Source organism: Epinephelus fuscoguttatus, linkage group LG11 (genome assembly GCF_011397635.1).
Source record: "Epinephelus fuscoguttatus linkage group LG11, E.fuscoguttatus.final_Chr_v1".
NCBI lineage: Eukaryota > Metazoa > Chordata > Actinopteri > Perciformes > Serranidae > Epinephelus > Epinephelus fuscoguttatus.
Window position 1 is genome coordinate 16,989,198 of NC_064762.1, and position 15,073 is coordinate 17,004,270.

General features: G+C 40.6%; 3 protein-coding genes across 7 annotated transcripts in view; 1 reads left to right on the plus strand and 2 right to left on the minus strand.

Moving 5' to 3' along the window:
* wasf1 (WASP family member 1) overlaps positions 1 to 7,287 on the minus strand; it is a 113,626-nt gene extending 106,339 nt beyond the window's left edge. For 2 of the 4 annotated variants that reach the window (XM_049589410.1, XM_049589408.1), the window contains exon 1: positions 6,844 to 7,286. The gene's annotated coding sequence lies outside the window, so the exon portion shown is untranslated. Of the gene's footprint in view, positions 1 to 4,638; positions 4,747 to 6,843 lie in introns of those variants that run through there. The other 2 variants (XM_049589411.1, XM_049589409.1) reach the window with 2 other exon arrangements.
* mettl24 (methyltransferase like 24) overlaps positions 1 to 15,073 on the minus strand; it is a 356,006-nt gene that overhangs the window by 236,664 nt on the left and 104,269 nt on the right. The gene's annotated exons all lie outside the window — the stretch shown is intronic.
* The window catches only part of cdc40 (cell division cycle 40 homolog (S. cerevisiae)), a 31,862-nt gene continuing 26,553 nt past the window's right edge, over positions 9,765 to 15,073 (plus strand). Inside the window, exons 1-7 of the mRNA XM_049589406.1 lie at positions 9,765 to 9,986; positions 10,402 to 10,488; positions 11,757 to 11,886; positions 11,975 to 12,061; positions 12,162 to 12,301; positions 13,198 to 13,294; positions 13,559 to 13,698. Of these exons, the coding sequence (XP_049445363.1) occupies positions 9,795 to 9,986; positions 10,402 to 10,488; positions 11,757 to 11,886; positions 11,975 to 12,061; positions 12,162 to 12,301; positions 13,198 to 13,294; positions 13,559 to 13,698 (873 nt within the window). The 5' untranslated portion in view covers positions 9,765 to 9,794. The remainder of the gene's footprint in view (positions 9,987 to 10,401; positions 10,489 to 11,756; positions 11,887 to 11,974; positions 12,062 to 12,161; positions 12,302 to 13,197; positions 13,295 to 13,558; positions 13,699 to 15,073) is intronic.

A 15,073-nucleotide genomic window follows, 5' to 3' on the forward strand; every position in this document is an offset into this window, starting at 1 on the left:
TATCTTTAAGTTATTGACTGAAATAACCCAGTACCAAGTAGTACTGAAACATCTCCACTCAAATGATACCTTCATTTGATCCTTTTTGTCTGATCCCAGACCGCCTGGTGGACTCTCACAGCTATCCCTGGTGCAGAGCTCACACTCCTGCAGCAGCAGCAGCCACAACCCATACAGTGTGTGGTGTGGTGAAATTGATAGGGCCACCCCAACTAAGAATTTTCCTAGTCAATCAATAGTCATCATTTAGGGCCATTAGTCGACTAGTCACCCGCATGTTTACAATATTAATTTAATTATTAAATGATATATTTTGGGCGGGGCAACACAATGGTTTGAGTTGAAGGTGTGAGAAAGAATAGTATCAGAAACATTGTTAACACTGTGCTACATTACAGAGAAATACAAAACCATATTAATGAACCTTCATTAATATAGGCCTATATTTTATCTACAAGTGCACGTCACACACTGAGCGAGCCGCCTGTAAATGACTCTGTCGGCAAAGCAGTAATGATTGTGCTAAGTGGCTAATGAGCATGTAGCCACTTCCATGTTTCAGATGATACGTCATGTTTGTAGTCATCCGATGAAGATGAGTTTACATATCACCTTGGGTTCGTCCTTCACCTTCTCAAAATGATCCCACACTTTGAATTTCCTGCCAGACATGTTATTAACTAGCCTGTGGAATAACCGCAGGTACCAGCCCTGGAGATTAGGGGCTTCATCTTTAACCGTCTGGAAAACGCAAGGTCGGGCTCTGGGTGCTACTCTTGTTCCTTTTTTGTGCCAACTTTCAAGAGCATGTGGAGATCTGATCTTCTTCCAGGAGCTGTTTATAAGTGTATAGGCCTGTCGTCCGTGGGACAGATGTAAAGCTCTGGATAGCCCTGCACTAACATGATCAACTTTTCCATATTTATCAGACTGAATATTTACAGAAGAAAGGAAATATATCTGTCAGCCGTGATTGGTTTGTCACGTGACTCCTGTCTGACTGCTGAGCATGGCCACTACCTGTGTCTGTCCTTTCAAATTATATTCCCACATGGTCCAGTCATATAGGTTTTCATTTATTGTGACAAGGTGCAGCTACTAATAGAGTTTCACTTTGTTTTTGTTTTTCCAGCAACTACACAACCAATGAAATCTTGCCGACTAATGACCTTTCTGGTTGACTAACATTTGGTCAACTATTAGGGGGCAGCCCTAGAAATTAAGTGTGGCGTATTTGATGATGGTGGCAGTTGGCAGATGCAACCAAAAGGTACAAAATTATCACTATACGACACATCACTCCATTCACATTATGGGTATCAAATGAAGTAAGTATTCAGTTGATATTGTTATCAGTATAAAGTTAGGGACACTATGATAACTCCTATTCCTGTAGATTAGAGCAGTGGAACATGCAAGAAAGAGAGAAGTCACAGACTAGTCACTGTAAACTGTCTGAGAGAGCATTAAGTCACAACCGAGGATGGACAGATATATGGACAAGGCAGGGACAGAGGTGGTGGAGGCAGTCAGTGGCAGTGAGACACAAGGAGCACCAGTCAGACAGGCTAACTGAGCCCTGGTGTCCCTCTGTCAGGCCGGTTCAGACCAGGGACAGAGGCACTATTATAGAGCTGTAGGCCTGGCCAAGAGGAAGAACAATAGCTGATGTGTGCCGGAGCCTCTGGAGCATCCTAACAGCTGGGAGATAGGAGGTTGGTCTGTGGCTCCACTAAATGGCACGTAAAGGGGCGTTGCACATTGCACACACACACACTTTTTCTCTCCCTGCCTTTCCCAGAATCCCTGGCCCACCTTCCTCCCACCTCCTCCTCCTCATGCCAGGCAGCCATCACTCATTTTTCTCTCTTCTCTTTTCCTTTCTCTCTCTACATGCTCTTTCATTATGCCCTGTGTTATCCTGTGTGTCCTCCAATCACCCCTCTCCACCTCTGTGGAGAAAGACAAAAGGGAGCTCCAGAAAGAGAGATATTCTTTCTCGCTAGCATGAGAAAACCAGAGACTGGCAGAGGATCAGAGCAATGTCAACAAATAAGAGAGGTCCAAAAGCCTCCACAGGAGGCATGCCAAAGCTCTTCTATCACAAGGGCCTCTGAAACACAGAGAAAAACATGAGAACTGCAAACTGCGCAGGAATGTCATCCCTCGCAGCAAAGAGTTCACAAACAGCATCAGATAAAACCATGGCAATATGTTCTGCTCTATTTTGGGAACACACCTGTAGGTAAGGCCATTTGTCGAGTAAACTGAGCACTATTTATGTATCAAAGAGCGGGTTATCTCCACAGACCCTTCAACTTTACTCCTTTTCACCTGTGTTTAGTGTTTTCCTGCAAGCTTAAAAATACCACGTACAATAACAAAACCCCAGGAAGTAACCCACATGGGAAAGCAGCAGTGATTTGAAGCCACGTACTTCAGCATGCATCCACTCGGAGCTGAGCAAGGGTGAATTTGATCACTGCTGGTTCTGTAAATGTCATTTTAAGCAGGAGCGCTGGATTGTGTCTCGAAGGCAACTTTCAACTGAGCCAATACGGTGAATGTTTTATGCACATATATGCTCCCTCTGTGCTGTTGTAAAACTCAGCCTATAGCTTCCACACAGTCACGTGATAGTTCGGATGCCACTGTTGCAGACTGATACATTTAACAGCTGCAGGGACAGCTCAGACTATTTTGTCCAAGGAGTCGGAGCTGCTTTCACAGACACAAACATGTATATTTACTACATAAATAATCTAGGTTTATCTGGAAAGTATCCACATGTCTTACAGCTTCTGTGTATCAACATAGTCTCGATTTAAACTGAGACAAGGAATATCCTCTCTATACATTCCTCTGTGTCATGGTCCAGACAGTGTAGGTGTATGGAGCTGTGTGGTTAATTTTAGATGTAAGGATCAGCTTTTTCCGTTTGTTGATATTGACTCAGTGTCTAGACTGAAAGAGTTTCCTCCTGAGAGACAATAAAGATGTGATCTGAACTGACCTGAGGAAAATAATTCTTTAACCTCATTATACCGTAAACAAATAAGAAAGATCCTTCAGCTCGACACATCACATACAGCCACTGCTACAACTACACCTCACTTAGCCCTGCTGTGTGTCTCTGAAGAATTATCATTACATTTGAATATGATTTTAATACATCAAAGTAACAAACTCACAACTGACAAGTTCCAAGTCAAGTCCCAAGTCAAGACAGGCATGTCCTGAATCAAGTCCCAAGTCAAGACTGACAAGGCCAAAATCAAGTCCCAAGTCACGACTGACAAGTTCCAAGTAAAGTCCCAAGTCAAGACAGGCATGTCCTGAATCAAGCCCCAAGTCAAGACTGACAAGTTTCAAATCGTGGGCGGTCAATACAGGCATGTCCTGAATCAAGTCCTGAGTCAAGACAGGCAAGTTCTGTGTCCAGTCCCAAATCAAGACTGACAAGTCCCAATTCAAGTCCAGAGTCAAGACAGACAAGTCTTAAATCAAGTCACAAGTCAAGACTAACAAGTCCAAAGTCCCATGTCCTGAACTTTGAGTTTTGAGTCCTCACAAAGTAAAAGAAAGGCCTATATTAAATTTGCAAAAATCATGAATGCTTGTTAAATTTGCATTTATTTGTTGAAGCAAGTTTGTTAGAAAGTTACTTGGGGGAAGGTACCAAGTATTTTCAAATCAAAAGGCTCAAGTCCAAGTGAAGTGTTGGTATTAAACTCCATGACAAGTTGCAATTCTCAGGTGGAACCAAGTCAGTGTTTTGCAAGTCAGAGGCAAGTCTCGAATCACTGCACTAAGTCCCAAGTCAAAACAGAGAAGTCCAAAATCAAGTCCCATGCCCTGAACTGTGAGTTTTAGTCCTAAACAAGTCATACTGTGCTCATCAATAAAAAAAGCCAATATTAAATTCGCAAAAATTATGAATGCTTTTTAAATTTGCTTTTATTGTTAAAACATGTTTGTTAAAATGTTACTTAGCTGTTAAGCTAATGTTAGCTTAGCATTAGCTCTGTAGCTATGGTAATATCAGCTGCAACTTAAGCCTAGTTCACATTACACGATTTTCACCGCGATTTTTACATCACAGAGGATCTTGAGAGCCACCTTGGGTCAGAGGTGAGTCGGCAGATAGTCTGCCACGACGAGTCCTCATGTGTGAACAAGCCTACAAGCAAGTCGCCCCCTCGTCTGTGACTGGGACTGGATATCTGTCATGCTAGAAAACTGGAGAAGTCTGACACAACTGAGAAAGAGCATCAGCCAATGAGAGACGGGATATGTCCCACGTCAGCACGCAGGAGGACGGAAGAAATGTGAGGAGGACAAGCCGCAGGGTTGCCACTTGCCAGGTCCACTTATTAGCCGCGACTTTGGGCTTGTTTCTAATGTGGAGGTGGCTTGCTGTCTAAAGATCACCTTCCTCTATATATATCCGTCTAATAAGTTCTTCAAACGCATGATAGTCGCTTCTTTTGGGCTTATTTCCATAGCCCTGGCTCCTTGTTTCTCTCCCAAGATCTGGCAACACTGACAAACCGGCAAGCAACAACAACAATGGCGGCGTCCACAGGATCACGGGGAGCGCGCTGTATTTGGACCCAGGATAATAAAGAATATCCTTGCCTTTACGAAGTGTCGTCTCCACGTTATCTGGGGCTCTGTCAGCGAGGACTCAGTGGAGAAATCTTGTGGTGTGCACACACTGGTCGTAACACAGTTGGCGAGACTCCCACTGACAGAAACACACGTCACCAGGTAAGAACACTCAAAAGATTACAATAGTCTCCGTGACGCAAAATCAGGGTGCAAATCGTGAAATGTGAACTAGGCTTTACTGGTCTTTGTGCAACTTCAAATGTCAAACGAAGTAAAAAGTTGTCATCTATAATCTTTTAACCTGCACGTTTTACTTAATGCAACTCGTTCTTTTGTTGACCACCGCATATTTTTTATGCGTTAACTAAATCTTTTGCCTTGGGGGAAGGTACCAAGTATTTTCAAGTCAAAACGCTCAAGTCCAAGTGAAGTCATGAGTCACTGGTGTTGAAGTCCAAGTTGAGTTGAGCCAGTCAGTGTTTTGCAAGTCAGAAGTAAGTCTCAAGTCATTGCACTCGAGTCCTATGTCAAGACAGACATGTCCCAAGTCAAAACTGACATTCCAAGTCAAGTCCCAAGTGCTAAACTTTAAGTTTCAAGTCCCAAACAAGTCATGATGCAGTCATCAATAAAAGAAATTCCAATATTCAATTTGCAAAAAAATCATGAATGGTTTCTGAATTTGCATTTATTTGTTAAAACAAGTTTGCTAATAAGCTAATGTTAGCTTAGCATTATCTCTCTAACTATGGTAATATTAGCTCTGACTTACTGATCCTTGCGCAGCTTCAGTGTTGACGAATATGGAAGATATACATCATCATCTGTAATTTTTAACCCGCACATTTTGTATTCTGCAACTCCTTTTTTTTTTTTTTTTTTTTTTTTGGTTGACCACCACATACTTTTTGAGCGGGAACTAAATCTTTGGTCTTGGGTTAAGTATGTTCAAGTGCAGTTGCAATTCTTTATTGATTTTCTTAAGTCAAACCTAAAGTCATCAAATTTGTAACTTGAGTCTGACTCGAGTCCAAGTTGTGCGTCTGGAATCTACACCTCTGCAAACTGACCCCACTAATCCACATTCAAAAGCAGCAGGCACGGCAGCGCACAGAGACTTTTATCAATGGCTCTGCAGCTGATGCTTCATTCATCACCAAACACAGATCTTAACACAAATTTCCACTACAGGCTGCCTTTCCTTCGCTCCTGTATTTTAAGGGGCATGCCATAAAATGTGTTGCTCGCTCCACTGTAGACAGAAGTGTTTCCTGCAGCATCCTATCCATGGTTGGGGTTTAAATGGACAGGCTGCAGGAAAGATGGTCAGTTTAATGTAAGCTCTATACCATACAGCACCACACGAGCTGGCATCATGTAACGCAATGAATACCTTAAAGCGCTGTCACCGGATAAAAGCTAACCATAGCAGGCGGTCACAAAACCACTGCTCCTCATGCCCACTGTACTTGCTGCACTTGAAGTAGTACAAAGAAGGTTTCGAATTTCACAAAGCATGATTTTCACTGGGGCTGAAGGCTACCATCCCCCATGACTGCAAACCAAGCTGGCTGGAATAGACCCCAGCCCCTACCCTCTCTCAGGCAAGTCAATGCATTCTTAGTGGGAAAATTAAATCACGTCGTGCAGCTGCCAGAGGTTCGCCTAATCTCACTGTACCAACCTGAAACTCCACAACCCCACTGTGGAATAAATGCAGTAATAAAAATATGAAATGTGAGATATGTGGCATGATTCTATAGACACCTATCTGCATATATTTGCTCTCCGGTTTCTCACCAACATGATATTCCTAGGAGTGAATGTGTCAAGACGCTGCTGCAGGAGCTCCTGCAGATGTGGAGCTTTGCAATTTATCACCCTACAAGCGGTCCCGTTACAAAATGCATCGCTTGTTTAATCATTATCCAACACACTGCTAGTACTTTTACAGGTTTGGACCACTTTGGAGTCCTAACGTTGTTCACATTTGCCACATTTGTCACCTGTGTTGTGGGTTAATAATGTGTTAGTGAGAGATATGGCCAGGCAGTGTTGAATTACCAAAAACCGTTATGAGTCCAGCAGCTCCAGTTTAATGTTACAACATGGTGACTAGGTTTTTAAGGCAGTTTGTTGCTGCTGAGCTGTTTTGCAGTAAACGTAACGCTACTAAAGTCACATTTCAAGTTAAAAAACGCGACTTCAGCACAAAGTGTTCGAGTAATTTACCTGATACGTTAGTTTTAATCCCTCTTATGTCCTTTCCATCCTCACTGAGCAGCGGAGCATGCCACCGTGTCCAAGAATTTAAATCCCCGGGTCGGATCCATGATTGTACTGTCTCTGATATCAAATGTACTCCTGGTGGAAGAGGCGGCGGCGGAGAAGAATCCAGGCACTTTTTTCCAAAGGGAATCTCAGGGGGAGATTTGGGTGAAATTAGCATCAAAGCAGGTCCGGTTTAGCTAACAACAGGTTTCGTAACCCTAAAAACTCCCCGTCAGTTTGACCCGCACGCGACAGAGACGGTCAGTCCGCGGTAACGAGGGAGGAATGACGGTTATTCGCAGGAAAATGTCCCCATTATAATCGGTGATAATGGTACTTACCACTCTATTGTTGGGGCGCGAGAAAGCGTCCCATGCAACTGCTGCTGTGCTCGTGGGAGGCTCGCGGATAACGTGCGCGCTCGCTGTATTGGCCAGTTATCCCACACCGTCATCTTCTGCTGTCCAATCCATTGGAGATTTGATTGATTTGATTATTGAAACCATCATTGTACATATGAATCATATCATTACACTGATAATGGAGCTCGTGCGTAATGATAATGATTTAATCATATACTGAGTACACTGTAAAATACATGACAAAGGTCAAGGATGATACTAACCACCACAGACCTAGGATACTATGTGGTGTTGTTTATGGCTGCTAGTTATTTTCAGTAGTAGTAGTAGTCGTACTAGTGGTAGTGGTAGTAGTAGATTAATATGATTAATTACATGTATATATATTATATATTATGTCCATAAAATGTCACCAAATAGTGGAAACCAAAGATATTTAATTCAGTAATAGGTGGCCCTCACATTTTAGAAGCTGGAATCAGACAGTGTTCTGCATCTTTGCTTTACAGCGATGAACAAAATAGTTGCCTTTTAGTTTACTTTAGACCAGCAAATTGATTAACTGACTGATCACGCTAGTTTTAGTATTGTCTCTGATATGATGGCAGGTTACGAAGCATATTTAGTTTTACCACATTATTGCTGTGTTTTTGTACATATCCAATTGAGTTTTTTTGTGGCTTTTCTGGCTTTTCTATCATTAATTATCGTTTTTATTATTCTAAATTGTATATATCACCACTTAGGCTACAACATGTGACATTAAGACAGAAAAGTAATCACATAGGCATCATATAAAAACAAGGATAATCTAAAAGGCATGATTCCACTATACGATCATAAGATAAGATTCATCATGATGATTATTAGAATTGTTGCCAATTAGTTTTCTGTAGATCAGCTAATTGATTTACTGACTGATCGTTTCAGTTTTAGTATCATTTCTTATATAATCGTAGGTTATGGCAAATTCTGAGTACACAGCACATTTTGTTTCACCACTGCATTACTGTCTTTCTGCACAAATCACCTTTAATATTGTGACGGCTACTCTTAAAATCTCCATATGTTTTTTTTTCTCCATATGTCGTTCATGATTATTATTTTTTAATAAATCATCAGGCACAACATGTGACATTAATACAGAAAAGAAAGCATATAGGCATCATATTAAAACGCAGATAATCTCACATGCATGATTCCACTATAGGATCATAGAGTCAACATGTCAGCAGTAAGATGATTTTTAGATGAGATAAGATAACCAAAAATTTTTTTTTATTGCAGATTAATATGATTAATAATACGTGTGACTATTCAATTATTATGTCCATAAAATGTCACAAACTAGTCCCAAAGATATTCAATTCACTGAGAGGTGATCCTCACATTTGAGAAGCTGGAATCAGTAAATGTTCTGAATTGTTGCATCATGATGGATATCAAAGAAGTGACCAATTAGTTTTATGTGGATCAGCTAATTGATTTACTGACTAACAGTTTCAGCTTATATTGATATGATATTATGGCAGGTTATAGCAAGTGATGAGTACAAAGCCCATTTTGTTTCACCACTGCATTACTGTCTTTTTGTAGCCCTCATATCAAATTCAGTGTTTTTATGGCTACTCTTAAAATCTGAATTATTGTTATATTTTAATGGTATATATCATCTCTTACAGCATGTGACGTTAAGACAGAAAATATATCATATAGGCATCATATAAAAACCAGGATAATCTAACAGGCATGATTCCACTAAAGGATCATAGATTAAATTTGTCACCAGTAAAATGTATTAAGATAAGATAAGACTTTATAAATGCCACTCAGGGGAAATGCACACTATGTTGCATTTTAAATATGTTGTCATTGGTTGCTACCTCAGCCATGTCTCTCTTGTTAAAGAGATTTTCAGTCTCAGTGGGACTTCCTGGTTAAATAAAGGTTAAATATATAAATAAAACATTACAGCAGCTCAAGAGTCAGAAAACAAGAGGAAGAAAATGGAAAAACATGATTAAGCACTAAATAGGATTTAAAAAAAAATATACAAAAATAGAAATAAAAATAAAAGTAATTTAAATTAATGTACACCATTTACACATTTTTTACTTTATGTTCATGATTGATTGTTGCACAGGATTACTGAAATCCACACATGGTGTGTAGAAATATTGCTGTAAAAATATTGAAATATATGAATTTTATTGCACAGTTAGTGGTAAAAATATTGCACATCAGGACACCAGTACATTAAGTACATGTGATATAGGAAAACATGTTAGAAATGAATAAATAAATTAATTTAAGATAAAAGACAAAATAATAATAATAATAATAATAATAACTTAACAGAAAATGAAGGCTATAAATCCAATTAAAAATGTATTTCAGCATACTGAATATATATAATTATATGATTATATATACATATAATCACAGTCAAATAAAAAAGTCGCTCAACTTTCGATTTTTTTTTCTTTGTCGTCTTCTGTGTCAGAACGGAAGTACCACCCTCCAGCTTCCGGCGAATTCACAACATTCAAGATGTCAGCCGCCATCGCTTCCCTCGTTTCCTACGGTAGCGATTCTGATTCAGAAAATGAGTCTGAATCAAATACCGCCGCTGAAAAAGTGGACACAGTGGACCCGGACGCTTTGGCTCACCTGAAACCTTTAAAGTCTGAACCCACCATGTCTGTGGCTCTTCTTAATTCCGCTCCCGAGGTCGCCGTTAAGGTAAGCTAACCGAGCTAGCTAACGTTAGCTTGACGTTATAGGTCGATTGTTAAAGTTTGACACAGTTACCGACATAATGCTTAATCAAATATCACAACGAGACACACGGTTTCCGCCGGTAATAGTACATTTTAAATTAGTAATTATTTAATGCGCACAATTAACAGTTGTCAACGTCACCGAATACAACTAGTAACGCTAACTTAGCGGTTAGCGGGAGACATTGAGTGTCGAGCAGGAGGAGATTTAACTTTATGTCAAAGAACAACCAGATAATCATTTCGGAAAACTAACATTATCGATTTGGCCTTCGGTGTTGTTTACTTAGGACTGTTAGACCAAACAGTACTTTGGTGTTGGGTTTGCTAGTCAAACAGTGACACTTAGTTTGCTTATTTGTCCCTGTTCACTTCAGGAGTCTGTTGAGACTGGCACACACCTGGACCCCTCGCTGAAAGAAGTCGCCTATAACCCGACATTTGAAACCATGTTTGCACCAGAGGTAAGTTGTAGACTCAATGGATCACATCTAGAGTTTGGTTATATATTAAGAATAACGTGATTACAAACGACATCTTGTTTATAACCATATACACTGATCACAACATTTAAACCACTGGTGGGTGGAGTGGATACAACTACAGTGACATGTTCTGCTGGGAAATATTTGGTCCTGGTATTCATGTGGATGCTGCTTGAGGTACTCTACCCAAACACCATAGCTGAGCAAGTACACCCCCCTCATAGCAACACACACCATGGCAGTGGGCTTTGTTCAGGAATGCCGAAGAGGTCAAGGCATGGACATGGCCTCTTAACTCCCCCAGAACCCAATCTGATCAAACATCTGTCGGATGAGCTGGTACCCCACCTCACAACCCACAGGACTCAAAGGGTCTGCCGACAACCAGACACTGCAGGACTCTCCCAGACATCCTGTGTCCATGTCTTGATAGGTTAGAGCCAAGTCCAATCAAAGGCGGCCCCACTGTGGATCAGGTGTACCCTTGTGGTATCCACATGTCCCCCAAATACTCGATCAGATTTGGATCTGAGGAATCTGGAGACCAGGTCTATGCATTAAGCCCTTTTGTCACATTCCTTGAGCCATGCCTGAACAATTTTTGCAGTGTGGCGTGCAGTTGCCATGAGGGGATATACTTGGTCTGCAGCTGTGTTTGGGTGTGTGTGGCATCCACACGAAGGACTGAAGTAGAACATTGCATTGTAACAAGATGATCAATGTAATTCAGGTCACCCATCAGTGAATTTAACGTCTTGGCTGATGGGTGTATCTGTGTGTATGGTGAGGTCTTTTCCTGGTTCTGGTTAAGTAGGCTTGTATAACTACTGAATTCCCCTAGCTGTTTGGCCATTACACCCACATTACGTATTATCATCTCAATCTCAAACATTTCTTGCTTGTTAATACATATATAACATATATATAAGAATATCTGTTTTTATTGCTGTCACGCTTTTTAGTTGTTTATTATTTATGTCTATTATCTAGTTTCTTTCCTTCTCCTGGAGTGTCCTTAAAGTAATGTAATGCTGCAATTTCTCATTGGAATTAATCTTGTGCTCAGCCTATTTATTTATTTATCATTGAACTATTGTCACATAATTCAGATGGCCTGATAATGACGTCATGCTTATTAGATATGAAATAAACAGAAGGAACATGTGAAAAAGTAGTTCCATCCAGTCAGTTTAATTTAATATTAATTTGATATAATTTATTAATGATATTGTGCCTCTTCCTCTTAGTTTGGGCCAGTGAACCCATTTAAAAGCCAGCAGATGGCTGCCCCCAGGAACATGTTATCCGGCTACGCAGAACCTGCTCACCTCAACGACTTTATGTTTGAGCAGCAGAGGAGGACCTTCCACACCTATGGTAAGCTCATCTGTGGCCTGTGTGATGGGTTTACAGTCAGTGTATTGACCTTGAAATTTAATGGCCATTTTACAACCCTCTCCTCTAGGTTATGCTTTAGATCCATCTGTCGACACACACCAGGTCTCCTCCAGTACCTACATTGGTGCTGTGGATGAAGCTGAGAAAAACAAAGGTAATGCTTTATCACACCTAAATGTGTTTGTCTGAATCCGACTGTCTGAAGTGTTTTTAAGTAGATTCAGAACTATAATATCTAGTGTCTCTTCCTCCAGGGCTCACTGTGTTTGAGAGCGGACAGAAGAAGTCAGAGAAAAGGAAAAAGATCAAAGGCGGAGAAGCAGGAGAGATCGACAACTTCCTTGGACCGTGGGCGAAATATATAGATGAGAAAGATGTGGCTAAACCATCAGAGGTAATGCTTTGTTTAATTACTTACTACATGATATAGTAGCAAGGCAAGAAAAACACAGCACCCTTAAGATTTGGACAGTAAGGATTGCTGTTGGGCATTATGCCAGATACACTGGCTATCATTAATATGATTAATCTGTTGTTAATCAAATGTCTTCTGTCTTTTTCCTTTGCCTGTGTTAGATCACCAAAAAGTTTCTTTGTATTTCTGCTTATTAACATACACTACCAGCAGCCATGTGACCCCGCCCACCCACACAACCCTCTGCTCTCAGAAAAAACTAAAACAGTAGCCCTGAGCCATCTCCTTAACATCGGGTCAAGTTAAACTGAGAGAAAACTGACCTCAAGTTGCTCAGTCTGTTTTTGGCAAGTCACACATGTCAAAGTTGAACATGTTTTAACTTTAAGCAACCAAAAAAAAGCCAAACGTGCAGCGCTCAGAGCAGAATAGATGCTCAGCTCCTCGTCAGACTGCTGGCTTTTTAAACATAGTGTAAAAACACAGAGCTCCCATTGCAAAGCACAAAGACACAGAAATATGCTGTCCTCAGGAAAACATACTTTTCTTTTCAATGAGTTGAGATGGACTTATTGCTTCCTCCATGTGTTCTTTTGTGCTGGTAGGTGTTCTTCTTCTACTACTGGCATTTAACAGCAAAACAAAACATTTGTAGTCATATATTCTGCCCTGTCAGGTCTGGAAGAACGAATCTCCGGTACCTGCGGTACTGAAGTGAAACAATTACTGTCACATTTTTAGAATTTGGCATCGGCTTGGCACTGAAGTATTGGTTCTCCTGACAACCATAGTCTGTCCTCAGCACTGTAGAGAAGAAATCTGTTTGGTAATTTTCTGGTTGTGGTGATTTTTTTTTTTTTTTTTTTTTTTAACAGGATGAGCAGAAAGAGCTGGACGAGATCACGGCCAAGAGGCAGAAGAAAGGCAGGAATGAGGAAGACGCTCCTGCAGAAGAGAAGACCATTCTCCATGGTACTGTGGCGCTCTCAGATATCTTTCTTAAAGGACCCTTTGGCTAAAGAATTGAGGTTGAAGGTGTAGTCAACTGGGGAAGTTTGATCAGTTGTCTCATTTAATTATATATGTTCAAATTTACTTTTTTTTTTTTTTTAAGAATATTTGAAGAACTTCTCTTTAACTAAATGCAGCAGACAGTCCAGTGTCCTTTAAAACATGAATCCAAATGCTACAGGATCATTTCACCTGATATTTTGTCTCTTTTTGTTTTCCCCCCAGTTAAAGACATGTACGATTACCAGGGCAGGTCCTACCTTCACATCCCACAGGATGTGGGTGTCAACCTGCGTTCTGCAGACGCTCCAGACAAGTGTTACCTGCCCAAAAAACAGATTCATGTCTGGTCGGGACACACCAAGGTCAGTGGGAAGGGACACATATCATTAGTGTTTCTGTGTGTACATTCAGTACTCCATTATGTACCAGTTAATACACCTTGCAGCATTGTCTCTCTGAAGGTTTTGCTGATGGTAAGTATTATAGTGTTGTTTTGAATTCATTCTGATATAGAAAATGATTGCAGTGTCACATAGGTGTCTGTATACATAAAGAGAATTTTCCATTATGCAGTCCTTGTAAGAATTCGCGAGGCAGTCAGTAAAAACCTCCCGGGTGCTTCTGAATAAAATGATAACACAGCCATATACGAGCAGCGTGTCCCTGACAGCTTCAAGATTATTCTGTTCCCATTCAAAACACCGTCGTTATAATTCAAATATAAAGGCAAACACTGGGTTATTCCAAGAAAAATCTGATTCAGGCTTCAGATCTGCTGGTGTGCTTCAGGGAGAGAGAAATCACTCAAGTTTTAAATTGGCTTCTATCCGCTTTGTGCAGGAAGTTACAGCCTTCAGAGTCTAATTTGAAATACAAAGAGGTTTGAGAACATAATAAGCGTGTGGAAGTGCTGATGTTGAGATAATAGATGGAGGATGGCCCGTACGGTGTCACCAAAGTTTTCTGACACTTTTTGGGGAAAGTTTGGTAACTAATTTCTATGAGTATTACACAGGCAGCATGGTCTACACACACACACACACACACACACAATCTACCTGCCCTGGCTGCATTATGATTCAGCTGAAGGCTCACCTTAGGAGCTGATTTAATATCAATAGCCTGGCCATGCATAAATTACAGCAAGAGCAGGAACACAGCACTTTGTATGGGAAACACTGAGATGTACAGTGGTGTTTATTGTATAGTGTGTATTTATTCTCAACAGTTAGTGATTCTTTGACCACTGTAGTCCATAGTAGAGTCCTGCACAGGTCCAGTTTTGCAACCCGCCTCTGCAAAGATCCGTCATGAACTGAACTGTTACCTGCAACTATTACCAAGTCAAATCTAGACCCAGCTCGTTCATATAAGTCCCTGCGACCAAACCCATGATTAAACACACTTTAAAGTGCTTTATTTCATTTCAACCCAAACCATGATCTTTTTTGAAAACGTCAGGGCTATCTGGCCTAAAGATCAAGATAATTTAACGGAAGTATAAAATTAATCTCAATAATAACTGTCAAGGTTCATACACTAAACCGTTGTTTTTTGCTAGTCACCACTATTAGCTTAAGTGCTTCTACACTGCATAAGGTAATTAGCCTAGGGGCTAGCAGACTTTTCTGCTTATAGCCTAACAAATTACATGTGTTATTTAAACATTTTCTCACTCACCATTAGTTTTAGTCACTGCGTTTCCCAACAGAACAGCACAGTTGAATTTCAGCCCGC